Source organism: Antedon mediterranea, chromosome 6, assembly GCF_964355755.1.
Source record: "Antedon mediterranea chromosome 6, ecAntMedi1.1, whole genome shotgun sequence".
NCBI lineage: Eukaryota > Metazoa > Echinodermata > Crinoidea > Comatulida > Antedonidae > Antedon > Antedon mediterranea.
The window spans coordinates 23,120,444-23,144,852 of record NC_092675.1 but is presented as its reverse complement, the minus strand read 5'-3'; the positions used below and the strand labels follow the sequence as shown (position 1 = coordinate 23,144,852).

Sequence of the window (24,409 nt, the reverse complement as noted above, 5' to 3'; positions counted from 1 at the left end):
TCTCTGAAAACTGGAAACTCTTCAAAAAACCAATTTGTTTATATCAACAAGGTCCCAAATTCGAAGAGAGTTGACATTTTTTACAAATTTGATTGTGAGTAATATTTTGCATTTCTTTAAGGTAACTGAATACTTAGAGGAACTGGTACTGTGCGACAGATGTTTTATTCTTATCAAGTTGGATTTGGAAAGAATCAAGCTTTTGAAGGTAAACATTCGTGTTTGTTCTAAACCTCTGTATCAATTTTTATTACTTGTTTAGCAATGTAAAGTGTGTATTTTTCCATTCGTGCGATAAAAATATCTTGTACCTTGAATCAACTACATACTGTACAAGAAAAAAACCAGTGCATTCAAATTCAAATTCAAATAAACATTTATTTCTTTCATTCATATTTGAGTAAAAAACATTATAATTTCTGATATTTTATAAATAAATATATATTTTTTTTTTTTTTAGAGATATAATACAGTAAATCATAATGTATAAAAAGATGATTCAGTTATATACAAAATGAAAGAGGCAAAAAAACCCAAGATTTTTGTATACTGTACAGTATTTACCTGATTCTTAATTGATATATTTCCATGATGACAATATTTGGTAATACAGCATCTCATGTATTAATATTGTCAGTATTTGTATGTAAGTTTGGGTTATGGTCTTTGATACATGGGAACCGCATGCAATACTGAATTTCAAGAATGTTCCTATTTTACTGGCAAAAACTGGATATATTACAGCGAATTAGGTGCAGTATTTACAAAAAGTGTATAGAAATTTACTCAATGTTGTTTTATTTTTAATTTAACAATTTGTACTTTAAGCTTGAAGTTTGGCCAGAGAAGATTAGAGCTGATATTTGTGGAGCAAGACTTAAGGTTAAATTTGCGGTCAGTGATCATTATTGTAATTTGAATCGGTTGACATAACATGTGACTTCTAAGAGACATAAGCTAACAAATTCCCATGAAATCAAGTAATTGATATTGATGTTCATAGACCATTAACACATATCTCTGAACCCTGTTATTTACAGATATTTAATTATAAGGTTGAAATAATACCCTGGTTGTCCCTAAAATGACATAATGATAATAAGATTACTTTTTTAAAAGTAAACAAAACTATAAAACAATTTATTTTCTTATTTTTATTGAATTTATTGTTAATGCCGGTTAAATATGATTAATACAAAATGAATTAAACAATCGTGATATATAACTATATTAACTAATTAAATTATAAAGTATTATAATTCTTAAAGTTTAATAACAAACTTATTGTAGCAACATGTTTCTATTTTGAATCAGATAATGCTGGAATCATTAAACACTTTCTTTCTAAGATTTCACTTTATGTGAATAGTACATTAAAGGGTATATAAAACATTTTATTTAAAAATATATATTTTTTAAATATTTATAACACTTAATATCAAGAAAAAACAACATGAAAAGATAAAGGTAAATCATAGTCATAGTTACCAACACTATAATATATTGAAAAATGTATATTGTAACTACAAAATTGTAACTGTTTTCAAGAAAACCAATATATGAAAATACAACAAATAATGAAATGTTGTACAGATAAATTTAGATATCTCATCACCCTTGACCATTGCACAATCTAGCCGAGTTCAGTCTTCTCTATCTCATTTCAACATAACATTTATTTGTTGGTTGACATCATTTATATATAATTTATTTCTCTATCTAAAACTAGACTAACTGTTTTACAGTATTTCACTCATTTTTATACTCCTGATCTAACAGATTTATTGATCAAGGTCAAAAGTATTTTTGTATTTCCCCATAATGACCTAATCATCATAAGTAAAGACTTTAAAAAAAAGTTAATTCCTGCTAAATATGATTAATATAAATCAAATGAAATAGTCATAAAAGTTAAAATTATTTAATAATTATTGTTGCTTGGTCTATCTGTCCACTGTTGGACATATCACTTTCAACTAATCCACTTTAGGATTTGTGACATCATTCAGAGCAATTTTGGACTACACCTAACGCTGACCAGATATGTTGTAGGCGCATTTTAAGATTTTCTGCCAACTATTTAACAGTTTAAAACTGAGAAGAAACAGAGTATGCGGATAAACTCTTTAATCTTTCTCAAAGATGCAATGGATTCTTTTAACACCTATAATCAAAGTTTTATTGAACTTTATACTGTATTTCACTAATTCCAAATATGTAGATAGATTCTGAGTTAAAAGTAACTGTATAATTATTTTGTTTAAATGTTTAGGATGTTGAGATTTTGAGTGAAAGTATGTTGACAGTAGAGCCACATGAGTCAGCAAAAAGTTCAATGTACTACACATTACAGTCACTCAAAAAGTCCCTACAAAACATAGTGATACAGGTGAGAATGTCAATTACATTATGCCACTAATTATTTTAAAACCTTGGATCTGAAAAGAACATTCTTTGCTAGGAATAAATTCACTCTGATTGTAGTTTCCTTGTAGTATACATGGCTAAACAAATTCTCATTTTTTGATTGGCTGTTTAAAAAAAAATTTCATTGTTTTAATATTGAGGACACGCATTTACTTAAAGTGGAGCTACACTCAGACTTTCTCAGCTTATATTATGTTTAAGTATGTTTAATTGAAAGTGATTACATAAAAAAAACAGAGAAAACACGGAAATATTTTTCAAAAACCCATTTCTAAAAAATCGGTTAGAAAATAGTGTTTTTTAATACATTACACTTTTTCAGTAACTTAGGGGTTATTAGTTTACAATACGTCGCGAAACGCGTTATACTTAGCGACTGACGCGTTTTAGTCGCCGGTGAACTGTCTCCCCTTTGGTAAATTATGTGTCGAAAAATGGGGAATAAATTTTATACACACAATTAATACGATTTGTTTAGGCCTAAGTAATATTTCCGATAAAAATGTCAGTATAATTTACATGTATAACCTCATGATTTGCAATGTACAACAACAGCATAATTAATCTTATCAGATTGCTTATTAACTTTAAGCTAGGCCTAGCTAAGCCGTCTCTGCTCAGCCTAGCTAGCCTTGAATTTTTGTCTAAGCCTATGGCATTCATGGGTTTGAAAATGCTTGGTCGTTTCGCCCCATTTATCGTTCCTGGGTTTTCTCGCACATTCACAAGAATTGTGAAACACAAAATCCTATACAGAACAAGAGTAGTAAAGCGATGACCGATGTGGAAGCTTAGGCCTGACTGAAAAGCAACTTTTCAGGCACCCTATCATGGCCCATGGGTAGGCCGAAGTTGGGTGTCAACAGAACAAACTTCACTGCTGTCAGCCTAGCTAGAGGCCAAACAGCATCGGTACATACCTACACTCTAGTAGGCCTAGGCCTAGCTTTATTGAATATATAGCCACGTCTTTCTCAAATCTCGTTAAATTTGACATTTTAGTAATAGTCTCATAATCACATTATTACACTGTGAAACATGATAGGGTCACATTCAGAATGTTTCAATATACTTTTCGCCCGTCAAAAATAACATCGCGACAAAATAACAGATCGCCAGCTCTGCAGTAGTGTGATTGTGAAAATTGTCACGTGATCAGACTCCCTAGCAAAATAAAAAACCCAATTGGACCCGAACGGGGGAAAGTGTCTATTTACGCAAAATTGCGCAATGTATACGCGATAAAAATACAAGAAATAGAAAGATCTGGAAAAATTACATAAAAAGACTTTTTAAATTTTTTTTTTAGTGAAGAAATAAATTTTTTAGGATTATTCAAATATACCCCCCTTTTGCATGTAAAAGAATAGGAAATTACAAGGTATCCCCCCAAAACTCAAAAAGGCGTGATTTTCAAGAAAATCGTACTCATTGAAAAAAATTTCAAAAAAATATGAAGTATGAGGGATGATATTTTTAAATAATAGTTGAAATGTATGAAAAATAGTAATTTTCTGGGTGGAGCTCCACTTTAAAGAAACGTGTCTTTTTTATTTGACAATGTACAACACAGTCACCTTATCCTCATCACTGTTCATTTCTAAATCTTGAGCTTAAAAACATTTTAATTTATACTATATATTTTCCTAATTTATCTCAATTGGGTAGGGTATTCCAGCGGTTTCTCGGGCTGTAATTCATGTTGACGAGAAAGGAGGGAAACAAGAATACAAACTACTTGTAGAGGGCGACAATCTTCGAGCAGTTATTGGAACAAGAGGTGTTTATGGAACAAAATGTTATTCCAATAATACATATGAGATGGAGAAAACATTAGGTATTGAAGCAGCAAGGTGAGTATTGTTTCTGCAATGACATGACTATGAAACTGTCTTTAAATAGATTTGTATTGATCTGTTTGTCAATGCTAAGTGTTTTGTGTATGTTATGTCTGACCTGAATAAGTCGGTGACCGAACCAACAAACTTTGCAATAATTGGCCCTTGAAACCAATTTACCTGGATAATTAGCTACACCTGACATGACAGAAAGTGCTTCATAGGCTTAAGAGTGATAACAAAGGAAAATCAACTTTGAAGGAACAACTAAAAACTTAAATAATGAATACCAAACGTTAGACCAGGTGTCTTTAGTAAAGCTGCACATGGTGAAAAAGTAGGGTACTGGTGAATATTTGCTATATATGTTGTACGCAGAATTTGCTATTTCCGTACGATGACACATGATCTAAAGTTTATGAGCACTGACTGTGTTTTTGATAAGACTATTGGATTAGCATATTTGGTCATTATTAAAATGTATCTTAACCAATGCAAAATTGTGCATAGTCACATTAATAAATTTAAAAAAATTAAATTTTTAGATGAAGAGAGTGGGGTTGGGGAGGAGTGAATAAGGGGAAGCTGACAGTAACAAAATAAGTTATTTAGGCCTTTATTCAAATAATTTGTAATGTTGTATTTTTTAATTGTTTTTTTTATAGAACATGCATTATGAATGAGGTTCAGTATACCATGGTGAGTCATGGAATGAGCATCGACTATCGACATGTGATGTTACTAGCTGACCTTATGACCTACAGGGTATGTACTAGATTTTATGTTAATGAGTTTTAGCGGTTTTCCTCCAGGGAATATAATTTTGCTTGTGCGTAAATGTATGATATAAAACCCTTAAAACTCACTTATTTAAGGCTTGCTCAATCCCATTATATATTTGTTATGGGATATTCTATTCTGTTCTACCTAAGCAGGCATATTGCAATTTATTCTTATTTCCCCATGTGCTATCATTAGTCTGTGCTTATACAGTCAATTTTCCCAATACTGTAATCCCTGAAAACCCCAAAATCTTCCAAATCCAGACCTTTCTAGAATTTCTAAAGGTCCCAAAACATATTTGTAATACCATACTTTCCATAAATCCAGAACTATAGTTTTCCAGTATTGTGAAAGTTGTCTATACGACACTGTTTGATGATGTTTTGTGATAGACGTTGATATAAACCAGCTGTAGTTCTGTATAATGACAATGATTTAATATTGACAAGCATTACCATGTGTACCTAAATACACCACCGACAAGGTTGAATAGTAATTAAACAGTGAAGTTTAAGGGCAGATTTCCCTTTAAATTCATTTCCTTTTACTTTGTTCTTGCTTTGCATGACTAGCTATATTCATTTATGGGTTTGTTGATCTTGTTTAAAAAGACCATAAACAAATTAAGTATTTATCATTGATGTATTCAACTGTCCTGGGCTGGTTTTATTTGACTTTTATCACAGTAGTTTTTTTTTTCTTTCACTCTAAAATAAAAACCATTATTTTATTACACATGGTAATTTTCAGGGTGAAGTTCTCGGAATCACAAGATTTGGTTTGGCCAAAATGAAAGAAAGTGTTCTTATGCTTGCCTCGGTAAGATTTATTGAACTTTCACATATAAAACTGTATTGGTCAAACAGTATCTGATCCTGTAATATATCTGTGGTACATTAGGATTTTCTTTTTGTTTATTTCATTTTTTATCTACATCAGAAATCATAAATATAGAATATTCATTTCTGTTTTCTGATCATGTAATATATTTGTAGCAGTCTAAAACTTTAATGTAGGACATTTTGCTTAGATATGGATATGTACTTCTTCATAACAATCATAACATCATTTTGTCTAAAATTACTATAGATAATTTACACATATTTTCCCACATTGTAGAAAAAGCTCTTAAGGAAGTGTTGTATAACTTTTTCCAGTGATAAACGTTAGGGAATGCTTTCAATATTTAGTGTACTTGAACATAACAATCAGTTTTTTTTCATCATTTTGTTTTTCAGTTTGAGAAGACTGCTGATCATCTATTTGATGCAGCATATCACGGTCAAAGGGACATTATATGTGGTCAGTTTCTTTTATCTTGTTGGAATTATAGAGTAGTTTTTTTTTTATCACACTTTACATACATTCAACAGCCAAGTCAATTGCCAATTACAGAAAAAAATAAACCTATGCTTTCTACAGTAACATCATGAGGTGATAGCACTGTATTGTCATGATAACAATTCTGATCAGATTTGAACCAGACCTGATAAACAAGCACGGTGATCACCAGGCCACAGTGCCACTACTACTGTTTTTTGTTTCACTTCCATTCATGGTTTTAAATTAACCAACTAACAGGATATTTAATTTATTTACCAATATCCTCCTACATTTCATATAGAAGCAGACAGAAGCTTGTCAAGGTTTTTTCTTTAAATTTTTTTTGCAGGTGTTAGTGAATGTATTATTATGGGAATACCAATGACTATTGGTACAGGCACCTTTAAACTTCTACACAAATATCCTTTACTACAGAATTTAGTTAGTTATACTAACAGTTCCTCACAATATATTAATTTTTTTAAATATGTGCTGATTCTTTAAGCTTGTTTCCCACCGGGATAAAAGGCAAGGCTGTAAACGCATCGTAAATAATTTGACCAATCACAATGGGTGAATCACCCAAACTCTAGGCTTGTAATTGGTCAATTCACTTGCCTTGCGTCCAAATGAGAACCAAGTTTTAGCGTGTATAGTACTCGCCATGTGTATTGCCACCATATTGATGAGTATGCACTTTTTTCAACAGCGAAGAGATTGTGGAAAACGCCCCTTTTTTTAAATGATCAAAACAGGTACCTATGATTTATCTTTCCCATATTGATATGACTTAATCAGCTAATACAAAAAAAATGTAGTGTAAATTTGACCCACACTGATATTTTGATTTTTACCAATTCCTGAAATTAGCACCAATTAGACTGGCCTATTGAAATAGTAGAGTTATTAGGCCAAAATTATTTCAACGTTACAAGCCTTCAAAGAAACATAGATTGGTAGGTACAGTACAGGTAGGATTAAGGTTTTTGTTGAAATTGTTATTTATTGTATTTCATTAGATATCCCAGTGAAAATTATTATTTAATTAATAATACTTTTTCTTTCACTTACCCTAATAATTTCTTGATATATTTATAGATATTATCGATATATTTTTCCCCTTTTTCATATTAATTTTCAAATTAGTTTTATATAAAAATAAATAAAAGTTCATAGGATCAGTCAATGTTTTTAGGGCAAGTATAGAGTGGGGTTACACCAACATTTAGATTTCTTGAGGCCGTATCAAATTTTTAATTTATCATTATTTATGTGTATGGAAACAATAACATTTTAAATCAAATAAGCTAAAAAAAAATGTTTTTTCTAATGTTAAATAAGGAAATCAAATTATAATATGCCCAATTTAGGTATTTTTTACTTAATTTAGCTTAATTAAAGGTTAATTTGTGAGATATTTTGCCCTAGTTTTTCATAATTATACTCTATTTTCAAACAAATGTGCAAGTAATTCTTGGGTTATCTGGAGGTCGTGGGTTCAAGTCCCACCCAATATTTAAACATTTTTTTAGCGTTCTCAATTACGTCGCAGTAGGAAATAACATCTGATTAATTATAAAATAAATACTCAAAATGTTTATAAGATTATGATATTTTTATTATATAATTTTACCCAATTAACAATTGCAAGTCATCGGAAAACATTCCTATCTGTAGGAAAAAGCTAAACACCAAAAAGGGGAAGTTTATTTCACAAATTAGAGCACTTCACCGCCTGTTTGGTTTAATCAATGCGATTGAAAATTACACATTATAGTATACAGATATTGCCTTCTTAAAAGTGTGATATAATATTTAGATCCTTCAAGGGAGTTACTGTATATAATAAATTACATAAATATAGTCCTGAATGAAATGATTTGTTCCATTGCACGAATATAAATATTTTTTTATAACACCTAAGTTTAATGAGAGGCTAAGCCAAGTCTGTCAACAAACAGCCTAGCCTTGTTTCGCTCACTGTGTAAAACAAAAATTAAGAAAAATATTTGATATACACAATGGTACAAACATCTAAAACAATATAGTACAGGAAAACTATGAAATATGGTTGAAAAAATTGCAACAGAATATGTTTCATCACAGTGCATTTCTATAAGGTCCCTATATGAACATACTAAAATCTAAAAAAATCCAGGTAGGGGAAATAAGTTTTTTTTTAAAGAAAATGGCCGCCAATGGCGAAAGTGCCTTAAAAAGGACCAAAAAACAAATGATATATCTAATAACCACGTTTATAACAGTTTTACAATACTTTATATATAGTATATATAATAGTTAAAACATAGAAGTGCCCTTTAATGTGTGATTGATGTTGTTGAGACATGAAACGTGTGACATCTCTGATTGACAAGTATACAGTTACCTGTTTCTCATTTTACACATGATTATGTTATGATAAATTTGTTAAAGTTATTTTTTGTAACTAACTAAATACAGCTGAACGGGAAACTACTACGACAAAAAGAAACCTTGTGTTTGATGTGCCAGACTTTCATATTCCAGGTACTTCGACATCATGATGTTTAAATGGACCAGATGTATGCAACAGTATTCTGAATGTAAAAGCTACAGTGTTGTAGTAAACTAAAAGAAACAGACAGTATTTATATGAAAGATTCAATAAATACATTTTTGATTGCATAATGTTACTTCTGTAGTCTTTTTTTTAGACAATATCTACACATACGAAAATATTTGAGTGTGTATAGGTTTTAAAATGACATAAATAGCTGAATGCAATCTATTTTATACTATATAAAACAGACTTATTTATGGCCGGGTGAATAGAAACGAGAATTGTCGTGTATGAACTTTTGACTACAAATGACATTTAAATCGTTTTGTTTTTATTTCACCATGAATATACAGTTTTTATTTATTTCTTTCCAATTTTCACTTTGTTTTTTTAAGATGAAGTGAAAGAATCTTTACTGACAATGGTTTGGAGTTCTTGAATCTCTGATCGGAAGGAGTTTATTTCTTTATTGTTGGTTGATTTAATCTCCAATACTTCTTTGCGAATACTGTCAATATCATTTCTCATTTCATTATTTATTTTAAACAAACCATCAACGTCATCTCTGGTTTGGTCCAAGTTCATCGTCACTGATTTTAGTAAGCAAAAAGTGTCTTCGACTTTTACTTTAATGTCGTCGATTTCCTGATCTTGTGCAACAGCAATTTCGTTCGCATAATTAGCATTGAGAATAAGCTTAGAAAGTTCTTCTTGAAAATAATCAATATCAGATTTATTCGTGTTGTTGTTTGTCGAGAAATCAAGTGATAATTTTTTGAGTGTTTCGATCGAATCTGTCAGTTTTGCTAATTCGAATCCCCAGTCGTTGATGTCTTCGATAAGTGACTCTGTTCTTGATTTCAAGCGCTCAATTCCAACGCAATTCTGGCGGACGGTTTCTGATAACGTTGGGTCTGCAAATACCTACACACAAAAATGTAATATTAAAAGAACATTAAAAGTGGAAAGGTAGTATCCCATGTCAACGGTCACTCTCATTCCGAGTGCCCCGGATTTTGCAATCTCATACCAAAGAAATATAAGTATTTATACCATGAACCATTTGAAAATAACTCTTTGTTCCTCGTGTTATTAGTCATAACCCCACGGTAACACCTGACAAAGCTCGAAGTTGTGGGTAGACCAACTTTTTATGGGAGAAATAAACGCGAGACAGATTTTTTCCAAGATATGCCAGTCGTTAATTACTGTAGATGTGTATGTTGTTTTTATGTCTAATCTTAATTATAGGCGGAAAGTGACGATGTGACTATTTTTAGAACATTTTGAGGTGGAGTACGATATGCTTTTTTGGTTACATCAAACATTAACAAGTTTAAGCTTTTCTCGACTAGAGCAGTAAGTTAATTTAGTTTTTATTAATATAGCCTATTTTTTTGGTTACATGAAGTGGCTCTAGATTAGACTAGGTAAAAATAATATAAACATGCATTAAATTTCCACTGCGCAAGATTTTAAAACCAATTTTCAGTTATCTCGATCTAGGAACGTTCCCGAATATAGGCCTACTGCTTTTATAATAATTGTTATTCTTACTAAATTTCCCCACCAGATACTCCAATTTATGAATAGGCCTAGATTTATTTCATTGATTTGATGCATTCTTCATTTCAGAACCTTACTTACTTGCCATTGGACATGGTTAGGATTCACGACAACAGCTTTATCTGCGTCTTTCTTCTGACAAAAATGAGTTATACAGTTAGTGTGTAAGCCAACATTGTGTGCAAGACTGCCGCTAAGAATTCTTCCTCGTCGTCGGGATTCGTTTTCAGAAGAAACATTCCAAATTATCTGTCTGTTGTTTGTCGCTAACAGCAGAGAGGGCATGCACATCATTTGTGCCATGATTTCTACATTATTCCTAACACCGTGTCCGATTGTTTTATGAAATAAGGTGAACATCATTTAAACAAAAACTGGAAGAAAGACTAACAAAAAAATAATTTGCTATAAAACAAATGTACAACGTGCATCAGCTGCTGCTTTTTGTATTTGGAAACTAAGTAACGCATATGTGCGTAAGTTTGCATGGTAACCAGATCGCGCGCGTGAGAGAAAAATATAACAAAATAAGGAGGAACTCATAAATCCGAATTTTAAAATAAAATACTGAGATACATTAAATATATATAATTTTGTATTTTAAATCTAAAAAAAATAAAAGAAGTAAAATAGGCTAATCATTAATTAATCATTAATTTGAATTTTATATCTTTAAAAGCATTTTAAATCACTGCTATTAAACATAAACTAAATATTGTAAACATTTTTATTATATGCATTCGTCATATGAACAAATAAATTAACATAATGAAAAATGCATTAACATACAATACGTTCGTCGGAAGCAATTTCTGCCACAACGTTAATGACAACATATTAATTGTAATCCAGTCAATTATATTCACAAACACGATACTGGAAAATAAAAAAACAAAAATCACATATACTACAATAAATGGTTACAATTTTACATTTTTTTTTTGAGGTACTAAAAATGTGTTTTTAGTATGATCATTAAAAAAACGTTTTATCGGTTTACTTAAGAGCATTTCTTTTTCAACTTAGCAAAAGGTTTCAAAGTTATTTACAACTTTGAACATATTTGAATTATTCACGTGATTTTGATATAAAATTGGGTTTGTGTTGATACAAATCAAGTAATTTAGTAAGTTCATAAGTAATTACATTTAGGAGGTAATTAACCGTGGTATTGAGCCACACTATTTACATTCTCGGATATTACAACGTGTGCTGCCTACATTTGATAAATAAAATATATTTATTACCTAGATTTGTCGTTGCATTTCGCTAATGAAAATCTAAATTAGAATATCAATGTTACAATTTTAATGAAGAAAAGTAAGTACGCTAAGTTAAAATATTATTACTGATTGAAAAGTGTAAAAACTTTTCCTGAATTATTATCATTAGCAAATGCATTCGGACATTGTATGTGTTCCTTTCATGTGCACGAGTAAGCATCAATGTTGTTGGAATTTTTCCTGATTTGTCCAAATTAAAAGTCAACTAATTTTTGACTAATTTTACTCTTTATTTAAATAAAATATTCAGTTTCATCGAGCCAAAAAGACCATTCAATTAGAAAACGAAATAAACTCAAAATGTTTCACTCGAACTAATTTTAGACATTTGATGATAACAACTATTACGCGTATAGAGGAAACAAAGAAAATAGGATTCAAGCAATTTTGAAATATAAAATAAATTGAATTACTTTAATGTATTTTGAAATACCTGCCCTGATCACGTCTATATGTCAATCATACTCTAAAAAGGGGTAATTTATTGGCTAAATGATCAATTAATTAAATTAAAAATCTAATAAACGTCGCGAGTAATGTAATACAAGACTTAAGTTGTACTGTGTAACTTCAGTTTCGATTAGGATTTATTACCGGACATTTCAAGTTAACAATAATTGTGTAACAATATTAAGTAAATCCGAAAGCTTAGAAACTGAAGTTTAAGTAAAGGACAGTTCACATCACATCAAGATGCTAATATTTAGCCACAATGAATATATGATTATTAATTGTTTGCAGTTTACCTAAAACGGCAGAAATGATAAGGTAGGCTGATGGTTTCAGATAATATCGCGTCAAATAATAAAATAATGCGTGATTAATGGAGAAAATGCAGGCAAACGTTCAGGTTAATTCACGGAGAAAATAAAAACAGTTGCTTCTCATGTGTTGATAAGATAAGAAAGAGAAACTAAAATGAGAATGCCGGACGCACCTTAATTAAATAAGCCATCTAGATAATTCTAATCAACGAGTATAAACATTTTTGGACTCATTTTGTACAATACAGAAATCACTTTTTGTATGAAATCATGCTGAAGTGTGATACCAGAATAACTTGATCCGTACATTAAGTTGATTCGGTGTTGGCCATGACGTAACATGCTACTGTATAAACGGCTCTGTGGCCTGAATATAATCACCACGAGTTTGTTTTGTCGGTTTATAAATTATTACTCACAGTAGTCACTATAGTGTCAGCAATGCCTCGGTAACTTGATGAATCACGCTTCTGTGCTCTGTGTTTTCATATAATTACCAGTTTCTTTTTTTTCGAATTTAATTACAGTAGAAAAAAGCAAGAGGCTAGTAAAACATCAACTATGCAATGTAAAGGGCTAATACTAATACTGAATTGGATTGGAATAACATTTATACAAACAATTTCGTCTGGTAAGTAGGCCTAGATTTCAATAATAACAAGTTTTGTCGAGATGTAGGATGCTCATACGGGATACAAGATGAGTGGGGGTAACCCCTACTTAAAGTAATTTGTTTTAGCATTTTAAGCAAAATTGTGTATTTACCATAAAGGCAATTCTCCACCTCCCTCTTTCCTTCTTCCTGCATATTGTAGTGTATGATTTAAAATTTGACATAGCCAATGCCGTAATTCAAAGATGGATAATTGATGGTCTTCAACTATAATTAAAGTGGAAATGAATCGGACTTTAAAGTCAAAGGTTATTGCCATTATGATATACATTATGATATAATTAGTATGTTGCCGATTAGACATAGTTATTTTTATTAATAAAGATATTAACATTTAGTAGTGTTAGTCGCACATTTTCGCTAAAATTGATTTTTTCCCATGCCTAGCTATTTCTTTAGAAATGCCTGTTTTACACACATTTTTATACATAATTGGTAATATAGATTTAAATTTAATGTTATTTCTGTTTCATATATATTTTAATAACCGGTAATTCGTTTTATCTGGTAATACTCGTATAGCTGCTGTCATAGCATCAATATGTTAACATTGTCCATCAACTGAAAGTAACCACTATAATATTGTTTATTGTTTAAAAAAACGCTTCCTTCCACTTTCTCGGTGGAGAAGTTTGCCGCATTCTCACAGACATATTTGTTTCGATTGTTGATAATGTTTGCATCTCTGTATGCATTCTCACAGACATATTTGTTTTGATTGTTTGCATCTCTGTATGCTTTTTAAAGTACAAATCATCGATTTCCCGAGTAAGTAAAAAGTAAAGTATGAATATATAAAAAGTTAAAATGATCCAAGCATTTATCTTTCTTGTTAACACTGTACACGGTAGATGAGGTACCATCGATTAAAGATAACACAGAAATCTGCATTTTAACATACTTTTGTGTTTATATTTTAGCAGTAACATCAGTGATAAATGTAAGTAAATTAAACTACAGTATTAATATAAATATTTAATCTCAACGTCGAGAGAGGATGATTTTAATTGTATAAATATTTAATAATAATAATAACAACATATTTGTGTATTTATATTTTTGCAATAACATCAGCGATAAATGTAAGTAGATTAAACTACAGTATTAATATAGTGTTAAAGTAATTTTTAAAGTTTACGATTGTAACGACTTAAATTTTGTAATATTTTGTTAAATGTCTATAATCTGTAAATTGTTTTTTATGTTACTTTTATATTGTACACATTCGCCATTACGAAGACCGAGGGAGACCAGTCTTATTTCTATTTTCTTATGTTTGCTTATTTCCTTATTTGTAACTTATTTAATACTTTTTCTGGCTTTGATCATCCTAGTTAAATGAATGAATCGATATTATACGGTACAGCTTTACTAGTAAATTACACAAACACTCAGATCCCGGTCATGGAAAAACATTAATAAAATATCGGAAATGGTACCCTTGCGCTAATCCTACAGGCGAAGGAAGGTGGCTAGCCACTTAAGTCTTCCATCCCCTCCCCCATCCATTTCCGCCAATGAATCTATATGAATGAATATCCCCAATCCTATCTATGACTATGGTAAATAAAAGTGTAATGACAATATAATGTTCACGGCGATGTATACATCGATGTAATATTAGATTTATAGGAAGGAGAAACAGAAAGTTCAGTTACAGGTAGTTCTATCTAGGTCAAATAAAAAAAGGGGGGATGTTTAAAAAACATAATAGAACATTACATCTGCTTCACCTTGTACACCCAGTCTGCTAAACCTGTCATGACACATGATTTATAAATCTGTCATGTATCTCAAAGGGAAGATTATCAAACGATGGGAAGCAGGCGAATAACACAAGAAAGGACCCGCCTTAAGTACTGTCAAAAATTACAGCTTAATCGTTACGTGATTGATCACTGTAAACAGAGAATTTATTAAAAAAACGTGAATTTTCAGTTTACTGAAATTTAGTTTCAAAGTCAAAGAAAAAAATAGGAATGTATTGTTTTTTTTTTATACTAACTTTCCAACTTATGAACACATTCGTTTCGTAATTAGTAGGCCCACTAGTTGGTAGGTTATAATGCACTTGGTAATTATTTTATTAAAAATGTATTGTCCTCCAAAAACATGAACAAAATTAAGATTAATTAAATCAGACTTTCAATAAGTTATTTTGTAGTTTTATTAAAGTTAATCACTTCCATAGAAAAAAAACCTAAAAATAAATGTTTCCTAAAATAAATGGTTAAATATTCAACCAAAAATCCATTGGCTGGCAGATATTTTGCTTTACATATTTGCTTCAGGTAAATAATGGTTTTTTTTTCGATCTAAGTTTTGGTCATAGAGGATAAATATTATATGACATTAAAATCGCTAAATGTATTAATAAATGGATTTTTTTCAGGGACAATAGGATACGATCTTTTTTTATACTTTGATACTAGAGTGTGTTATTGTTCTTTCACACACAAAAACAATTATGAATACTTACAGACTTCAAGCGTGCGTCTTTCAAATAAATATCCCATTTGAAACCGAATTAATTTGAGAGGGCCTACGGAACCGCAAGTGTGTGTCGAGATGGGAATATTCAGCAGATGAGTGTTTCCGTTCATAATTATTTACATCATGCACAATCATTGTTTTAATATGCACAATTAAGGTTGTGCTCGCAGACGATGCACTGTACAACTTAGGAAACATCTAAATAAAGTCACAGTGCTCGATAAAATTCAAGAGTACGCGAGCAAAAGTTTTAAAAACACATTTTGAGTAACTCAATTGGTGCTCCTTCATTTACAACAATATTTTATAATTAATTGCAATCTTTTCAAAGCCAGAATACGAATATTATAATCTCTAAAATCGCTGTAATCTCAGTTCTGTAATAATATCAGTCTATAACAGGTTCATTGTACACGTGTATTGGATTATGTCCCCTCTGGCACTGCTAAAATCTGCACACTGTGTGTCTAGGTCATTAGAATTATTCAAAATCGCCATTAGGGGAGATTATTGAACTTCAACGTTCTAAACATTAAATTAAATGACAGGTATGGTAATGACTTTTGCCGATAGGACCAAATAACCCAGGGTGTTGCTAAATGTGGATTAGTGGCACTACAAAGTATAAGAGTCATAGTTAGGGTATACTTATTATGGTCCAGGGTTCACGGGCTAACATCCTTATTCAAAACATCCGTAGTAATGTAGGGCTACAACATTGAGTAGTTTTAAGGTTTAAAGGATCATCGGTACAACTCCACAGTGAGAAGCCGGATCAAACCAACGAAATAATTGCGAGATTATCCGGAACAATATTAACTGCTATGCGGCCTGATTACAGAATGTATTCCGTAGATGTTGTTTTTCAATTTAAAGAATCGCAACGATCTATCTAATATTATTGTATAGTGTTTAGAATTCTTTGACCAATAATAGATCGACTATACCCTGTTTACTGATAGTTCCATGCCTATGGTCCTAATAATTATGTTCATATAATGGGAGAGAACTTTCAAGTTCAAATAGTATAACATTGTTGAGATGTGTCACTGTGGTACGATGCAGTTTCTTATTTGATTGCTCCTTTTTTGTGAACTCATGAGTCATGCTTCCATCACACGGAAATGGGATAGAGGTCATGTGTCTATGAATAACTTATAACTTTTGGTTTTGATAATTTATCATATGTTTTTTCTCCTTATCAGTAGATATATATTTACCTAAGGTCAACATCAAATTGGTATTTTATATCAATTTTTTAAATCATTAAAAAATAATTAAAATATGCAAATTATATTAATTTTTTTCATTTAGGAATCAAGTAGTTTGAACTTCAGTTCTCAATGCAGAATTTGATTAAATTAATTCAATGCGTGTGTTTTGTTTGAAATATTCAGGGACGTTACTTTTGTATCATCCTTCGGAAAACAACCTTGTACATATAATGTACAACCTTAGATAACAAAACAATCTGGATAAAATGTATCCATAGTAATAAAGATAAACTAATGATTAGCGCTTTCTAAAATAAAAAAACAAGTTTAAAAAAATATAAGTATCGTTTATAGAACCATTTCAAAATAAACTTTATATATTTGGTGCATGGAAAGAGAGGTTTGTTTCAGAAATGTATACATTTAATTGTAAAACTGTTGTATTTATTGGGTCATTATTATTATTCAAACTTATGTAATAAAGTTATTTTTATTATGTATTGTAATAAACCAATTACTGACTGTAATTGGTCAAACTCCTCGCAGCATCTTTTATATTTCTATATCTTGTTCTTGTTTTTTTATACCGAAAATAACTTTGTTTAAGTTTTATTAAAGGCAGAAATGTTTTAAAAACATTAGTAAGCTTGTTCTTATATAAAACATTTGTAAATTATCTATTTGAATTATTAAAATAATAAACACATCATAAATTGAAATTGAATTAAAATAATGTTAATATTTACACTAGATAGCAAACTGTCGCTCAAGTGCAAGCTCAATTCGCATTCGTAATGATTGATAACCGTTTTAAAAAACTGTAATGTTGTATTATTGTGCCAATATGGAACATGTCAATTAACCTTCTCTGTAGAACTGACATTCAACATTGAGTTGAAATTCAGGATACAAAATCATGTGATAGCTATTTTATAAAGGAAACAGATCATTATTGATGTTTAGGCATAATAGGCATAACTCCAACGAAGTGGGTGACAGCAAAATCACACTGACGAAGTCATAAAAAAGGGAAACAACTATAATTGCCTATATGACGACTTTATTGATAACAATTACGCGTTTTATATTGTGAAATAATTACATCTGGTTTTTGTTTATCCTAATCATTTTTCGTCTTAATTTATTTTTTTAAAGAAATGTTATACTACTTATTACGTCATTACCTCACCCAACTGTTTACAACTGGAGAATTTAGACAGATAGTAGGTCGTCTATACGTTTAAACATTTAAAAAAAAAAAAACACAAATATATTTTATTCAACGAGATACAAAACAAATCCTGATACCTACACTGATATCTCTATGACAAATCACAAAAAAGGGGTGGGGCGGAGGACCGCACAATTACATTATACTATATGAAACGTGATTTTCAACATTGGGTATTAGGGCTATATCTTTGTTGTTGCTATAGTTTGCCTTTGCGATGAGTGCTCCGCTTTTTGGTAAGGTTGCAGATAAGATCTTTACTTGTTTTGAATTTTAAATGTGTATGGTGCGAATCTATCCATCCGGGTAAAGTAAGTAAATCTCCGCTCTCGGTAATGTTGCGGATGAGATCTTTTCAAGATGCCCTAATTGTGTGGGTCTTGTTATAAATCCATGTCGGATGTCAGTGTTATTATTCAGTGATTTACTAAAAAATAAAAACTAATTTACTTATAATATCAACTTAGTAAAGTAATAAGTATTTAATTTATTTTTAGAATTCACATTGTCATAAACAGGAAACACACTAATTGCCTTTAACAAGAAGACTTTAATAAATACTTTACTATTCTACAATGTCTATTGTAATTAAATTTTTACTGAAAAATAAAGTGGGGTTTTTGGGATACTGTAGAACAATCTTTCATTTCATTTTATGTATTTAATTTATTTATTCGACTTAATTGGGGTTAAACACATTGGTATCCACAACCCCTTCAACAAACAACATATCGTAGAATGATAAAGATATAAAAAGCCTTTAGGCCAAAACATGATTATATACATAAAGATAAAACTTAGTATTAAATTAAATTATAATGCATCGTTTGGTTTGTTTGGGTCATTGCTGAGTTTAAAACACTCACTGTGAACCTATAGACGTTATCATACATTAGGCATTAACAACATTTTCGGAGCGGACAGCATTTCACATATCAATTTGACCTTCATGTCTATTCCTAAAACTTTATAAGCGAGATTATTCCTGTACAAGGGAATGAGGATGAATGTAAATCCAATGTTCCGCCTATTATTGTAAGCCATTGGAAATCCAAAGTCAAATGATTAGAAATCGTTTAGGGAAACATAGATTTGTTTCAACAAAGTTGGCAAGCAGGGGTGAAGCGTATTTTTGTGGCTCCATGAGTAATGCTCAAATAGCTTATCAGATTGTCACATTGGAGTGAAACAACCTTAACTCATCGCTCCATAATACCGTATATAGACAATGTTCTAATCACTGCTACCATCAAACATACAGTTGATTTTCAAAAACGAGAACATGTCAGTTAAAATAATGTCAGCTAGTTGCTTAGCGTGCATGTATAACCTTCCATAAGTGGAGTGGAAATTTTTTTTTTTGGTTAAGATGGTCGGCAACAAATCCTGTCCGATTGTTTTCATGACAAAAACAATTATCAAAAAAACTAAACCGTTCTCAAAGAGTTTGAAACGTTAGCCCTACATAGTGTGTATGTTTACCTGAACCGGATCACCACCTTTAAGAAGAATGGTTTTACTTGACAAAATAAAATATCAAAACTAATTTAGCCTAGTATTGTTTGTAGAATTTGAATTTACCATTACGTTTTATTTCTATTTTAAGCCCAGTATACACATTGTGTACCGTGCTTTTGAGTATTGGAGAATTGAAATCCAGTACAATATATTTAACTTCAAACACATGCTATTAAAGTGTAGGCCTAAAAGTGTTCAACTTGCATGGAATAATTTTAATTCCATGATTTAAGACTGCTATACATTTTAACAAAACAGTTAATAACAGTTAAAACAAAAGTAACAATGTAAATGAAATAATTACCCCCTCCCCCTCCCCTTGGTATTATATATATATATATATATATATATATATATATATATATATATTATGCACCCATTTACATACGATTTTACAGGAAAAGGGGTACAAATCAACATTAAAAATCGTTAAAATCAATTTTTTTTAAAGTTTAACCGAGTTCAACTTCAACGTTACGATCGGTAAAACTAACTGACCAATCAAAATGTTCATAAATGACGTCATAATTGTTTGAAAAAAATACGTACGCGCTGACAATTCTTGATGTTTTACAACGCGACGATGTTTTTTGTACCAAATCCGCACCTGTTAATCTCATTGTTAACCTTCTGTATTTATAAATCTCTAAATATCAAATCTTCAGAAAAATACCCGGTATACAAAAAGATCAACAGTGATTTGGAGCTTGTTCCGAATAGAACTCAGAAATGTATTAGCTAACCAATATGCTTGTAATGTAAATAAAGCTCACATTAAATGGACTAAAGTAAAAGATAAATTAATGAATCACATTTCATAAAATCGAAATGAAAACTAGTTTTTTTTTCTTTTCTCTTTCTTTCTTTTTCTTTCTTCTATATTGAGAAAAATTAAAAAGAATACAAAAAGTAATTTTTTTTGTAATACACTTATTGTATTTTACTATAAAACAGAAAGATGAAAAGGAAGGAAAGATATATAGAAAGAAAAACAATGCTTCAATACTTTAGCCAAATTTTATAAGAGGGTATGTGCCAATATAACCAATTATGTTTAGGTTTTAAAAGATATCCAAGTATGTTATGTTTTAAAAAAGATATCTCTTTTAACCATATAATTGTACATACATGTTATAAACACATACATAAAATATGTAATCTTTGTATACCCTTGTCATGAATGGAATAATGAATAAAAGTGGGCTTATCCCACGAAAGAGAAAAAAAATGTTTAGCTTCTGAATACATATATACATACATACACATACAGATATAATTTGTCATTTCTTGTGACAAAAGAAATAAGTGATATTCATTTTATTTTTGTTTTTCTCTGTGGAAATCTCAATTCAAACACAATATTGTTTGGGATTGTTAGAAAGACTTCGTGTTTTGAATTGCTTACAGAATTAACAGAAATTAGTCTATTTCCTTTTGTTGACTCCATCAATGTTAGTGTCAAACGATGACTTCAGATGGACAATACGCTACAGTTATCGGAGACATATTGTTGAACCTTGTTCGGATGTTTTATTCAGCTTTATTTGTACTTGACGCATGGATACAGTAATTATGTTCTATTTCCTTTTTATAATATACCGTAGATATATTTTCTAAACTAAATTACCTAGTTCTGTGTATATTTCTTCATAATTTTTCCAATAATAAAAACATTTAGAAAAATTATTATTGTAATCTGTATACCATTTTTTCGTAGAATATGTTCGTCTCCGAGATGGTCACACCCCTTATGAAGGAAGAGTAGAAGTGTTTCGCAATGGAACATGGGATAGTATCTGCAATAGAGGATGGGATTTGAAAGATGCCGAAGTAGTTTGTCGACAACTTGGTATATACAATACAGTATAATGTTTTTTTATTTTAAACTCAAGAAGATTCAAGATTATATATTGGTCCATGAACTGTAAATTTGGCAATTATTAACATAAATTAAAAGAGCAAAACAAAAATTTACAACATACATAGATACATAGATTGCAAAATAAATCGTTTTATATATTTGTTTTCTTATTTAAGCTTTAAGCTTAAATATATTTTTAACTAGGTCAAATTAGTAAACAACATCTCCAAAGTTTACTCTGAGGTCAAAAGAGAATTTACGCCTTTTCAATATTTTCATGGATTGTATAATGATGCATGTCGTTTAGGTTATTGGAGAGGTGCCATGTTTATCAAGATTGGCAAGAACGGCAAGAGCCGCAGCAAATATATGTTGTCAAATTTAGCATGTACAGGCCTCGAGTCAACTGTTCAAGATTGCAATCATAGAAATGTGCTCACTGGAAACGATTACTCTGCAGTTGAAGAAGAAGAATGTGCAGCGGGCCTGGCAGCTGGAGTAACGTGCAATGGTAGGCCTATAATGTTTTTAGAACCCGAATTTATTATAATCACTTATTATCATTATGAGTAAGGCCTATGTATTTCATGTTGGCTATATTATTTTACATTTTTTTTATTTCTAAACTAACAATGTTTACAAAAATCTCTAAACTCTATTTCACTCACCATTGGCCCAACGTTTTTTTGTCTTTAATAAATAAACTATCTCCTTGTTTTATGCACAAAAGGATTGATTTATAGAATTTTAATATAATGGAAAACAAGCATCTAATACATTCTATCAACGATGACGGATAAATATTAAACATGTAACGAAACCTGTTATTGCGACTCACTATAGTGCATGACAGAATGTACAGCCCTTGGGAAAATCTGGAGAATAAAAATAATAATTTAATTAAATGACATTGAATACATACTCTGAACAAAATATACATATATAAAAATACCTTTTTAATTAGTAAAAAAGTAAACGAAACAAAGAAAATAATTACTTCACTGACAGCATATTAGGGGAAACATTCAATTACTGTAGTAATCGTTTAGGTTCACTGTTCCTAGTTTTTTTACCTGATTAATACACTCATTCTAATTGAGCTGTAGTAAATAACAGATAAGTTTCGCAAAACAGAAAACAGGAATTCTATCCAATAAAGGATAGCATGTTGAAAAAAAAGAATCAATTTTATTTTCAGCGAAAGTTAAACACAATTTTTAACCAATGAGAATAATCCCTATTTTAAATATTTTGTTTTGGGGGGTTTTATCATGAATATGTTATTTCTTTGAGGGTCTGTTGGTCCATACGGTGATGGTGATATTTAAATATGGTTGCAATAAAAGAAGAACAATATGAGTCTAACTCACCAACCCTTCACTCTGTTCCACCCATGACTACACACATTGTTTCACTCTTATAGTACCTCACTACAAACACTCTTATGACAACTCATATTAAAGTCCATTTACAAAAATACAAATCATTAATTGCTTGTTCCTTTCTAATTCTCTCACCACGCACACAACATCTCCGCTCAAACAATGTATCAGAAAGCTTACAGGATTTATAACATTTTAATTTTACATTCGTTTTATTTACCAATTATTAGTAATTTGACACAATTGATATCATGTTTCATTTACCTACTTCCTGTCTTATTTTCATTTTCAAAATGCATTTTGATATTTCCTTTTAGTTCCTGGATATCAAGGTTGCTTCAGTCATCTATCAAACGGGTTAGCTCTACGTAAAGTATGTACATCGGATTCCTCTATAACGGTTAATGTGTGCGCTGCATACTGCAGAAGGCGGGGTTTTGTATTTGCAGGTGTAACTCATGGCCAAGAGTGTTGCTGTGACAATAAGGATCCGAAATCATTTCCCGAAAAAAGACGTAAAAACTGGAACTGCGCATTGCCATGTGCTGGGGATAGTACTCAAGCGTGTGGTGGCGCTTTACACATAGCCGTTTACAAATGTAAGTTAATTTCACGGATTGTCTGTACTTGGGTAGTACCTTACCATGAGTAAAATGGAATAGATAGCTTCTCGTATTTTACATCAAAATGTATCTCTGTGAAAAGAAAAATATGTTTCAACAAATGTAGAAACAGGATATAGATTATATAATATTGTTACAATTACTAACATTTAATTTCGAATATCTTGTTTAACTAAGTTTTAACAATTATGATGAAGCAATGGAATTAATTTGAACATGTTTTTCCATATTCACTCATCGTTGGCACTCCAATATGTACGAGTCATGATACTTTCAGTTCTTGCGGAACTTTAATGTAATTTTTTTATCACGTGAAATTAAAATAACATTATGATTGTCTCTGTATTGTCAGCTGAAATAGGTTCATGCGGTGCTGTATACAGCAGCCCTTCTGGTTACATAACATCTCCGTCTTTCCCGTCAACATCCACCTACAACTCTGTCTGCCAATGGACAATTAAAGCACGCGGTACTTCCGTGATCCATCTTAAATTCGAAATGTTTCAACTAGGGTCGTCAGATAATATGACACTGACGACTAAAATGAATCGCAGGTTGGTATTGGCAGGAGATCAATTCCAAGGAGTTATTCCAGTAATTGATCCAGTTGTGACGTCAGAGTTAATAGTAGAGTTGGAAACTAGTACTAAAGGCTATATTTCCCAGCGCGGATTTGTAATGCAATACAAGACAAATTTAGGTATGATGATAATTAACTGTTTTTTGATTATCAGTTATGTAAGTTTGTGTATCTCCACATACGACAGTATTTCCCCATTATCATGTTTATCACATGCAGTGCCTGTATCATGTAAGGTGTAACATTGGCGATTGGCCGGAACATCTTTCTGCTTCATCTTTCATTTTGACCTAAACATTATGAGTGCCATG

At 30.8% G+C, this 24,409-nt stretch overlaps 3 protein-coding genes across 3 annotated transcripts in view; 2 read left to right on the top strand and 1 right to left on the bottom strand.

Annotated features, from left to right (window-relative positions):
• The window catches only part of LOC140051568 (DNA-directed RNA polymerase III subunit RPC1-like), a 29,080-nt gene extending 20,030 nt beyond the window's left edge, over window positions 1-9,050 (top strand). The window contains exons 31-39 of the mRNA XM_072096822.1: window positions 122-208; window positions 829-894; window positions 2,273-2,389; window positions 4,096-4,280; window positions 4,931-5,030; window positions 5,799-5,867; window positions 6,287-6,350; window positions 6,721-6,790; window positions 8,830-9,050. Of these exons, the coding sequence (XP_071952923.1) occupies window positions 122-208; window positions 829-894; window positions 2,273-2,389; window positions 4,096-4,280; window positions 4,931-5,030; window positions 5,799-5,867; window positions 6,287-6,350; window positions 6,721-6,790; window positions 8,830-8,914 (843 nt within the window). The 3' untranslated portion in view covers window positions 8,915-9,050. The remainder of the gene's footprint in view (window positions 1-121; window positions 209-828; window positions 895-2,272; window positions 2,390-4,095; window positions 4,281-4,930; window positions 5,031-5,798; window positions 5,868-6,286; window positions 6,351-6,720; window positions 6,791-8,829) is intronic.
• Window positions 9,051-9,229: 179 nt separating this feature from the next.
• On the bottom strand, window positions 9,230-10,888 carry LOC140052356 (uncharacterized). The gene is made up of 2 exons (XM_072097892.1): window positions 10,558-10,888; window positions 9,230-9,834 (listed from the first exon to the last, which is right to left on the bottom strand). The coding sequence occupies exons 1-2, from the start codon at window positions 10,837-10,839 to the stop codon at window positions 9,301-9,303; spliced, it is 816 nt and encodes a 271-aa protein (XP_071953993.1). The 5' UTR covers window positions 10,840-10,888; the 3' UTR covers window positions 9,230-9,300.
• A 7,463-nt stretch (window positions 10,889-18,351) lies between these two features.
• On the top strand, window positions 18,352-24,340 carry LOC140052502 (kremen protein 2-like). Its single transcript, XM_072098109.1, has 6 exons — window positions 18,352-18,370; window positions 21,370-21,501; window positions 21,821-22,024; window positions 23,213-23,494; window positions 23,871-24,218; window positions 24,318-24,340. The coding sequence occupies exons 1-6, from the start codon at window positions 18,352-18,354 to the stop codon at window positions 24,338-24,340; spliced, it is 1,008 nt and encodes a 335-aa protein (XP_071954210.1).
• Window positions 24,341-24,409: the final 69 nt, after the last annotated feature.

Excerpts from the sequence above, each read along its gene's own strand:
- LOC140052356 (XM_072097892.1), bottom strand. The coding sequence starts at position 10,839 with ATGATGTTCACCTTATTTCATAAAACAATCGGACACGGTGTTAGGAAT. Across the intron at positions 9,835-10,557 it reads CTAACCATGTCCAATGGCAA|GTATTTGCAGACCCAACGTT; the intron begins GTAAGTAAGGTT and ends TTTTGTGTGTAG.
- LOC140052502 (XM_072098109.1), top strand. Across the intron at positions 21,502-21,820 it reads AGTAGTTTGTCGACAACTTG|GTTATTGGAGAGGTGCCATG; the intron begins GTATATACAATA and ends CATGTCGTTTAG. Across the intron at positions 22,025-23,212 it reads AGCTGGAGTAACGTGCAATG|TTCCTGGATATCAAGGTTGC; the intron begins GTAGGCCTATAA and ends ATTTCCTTTTAG.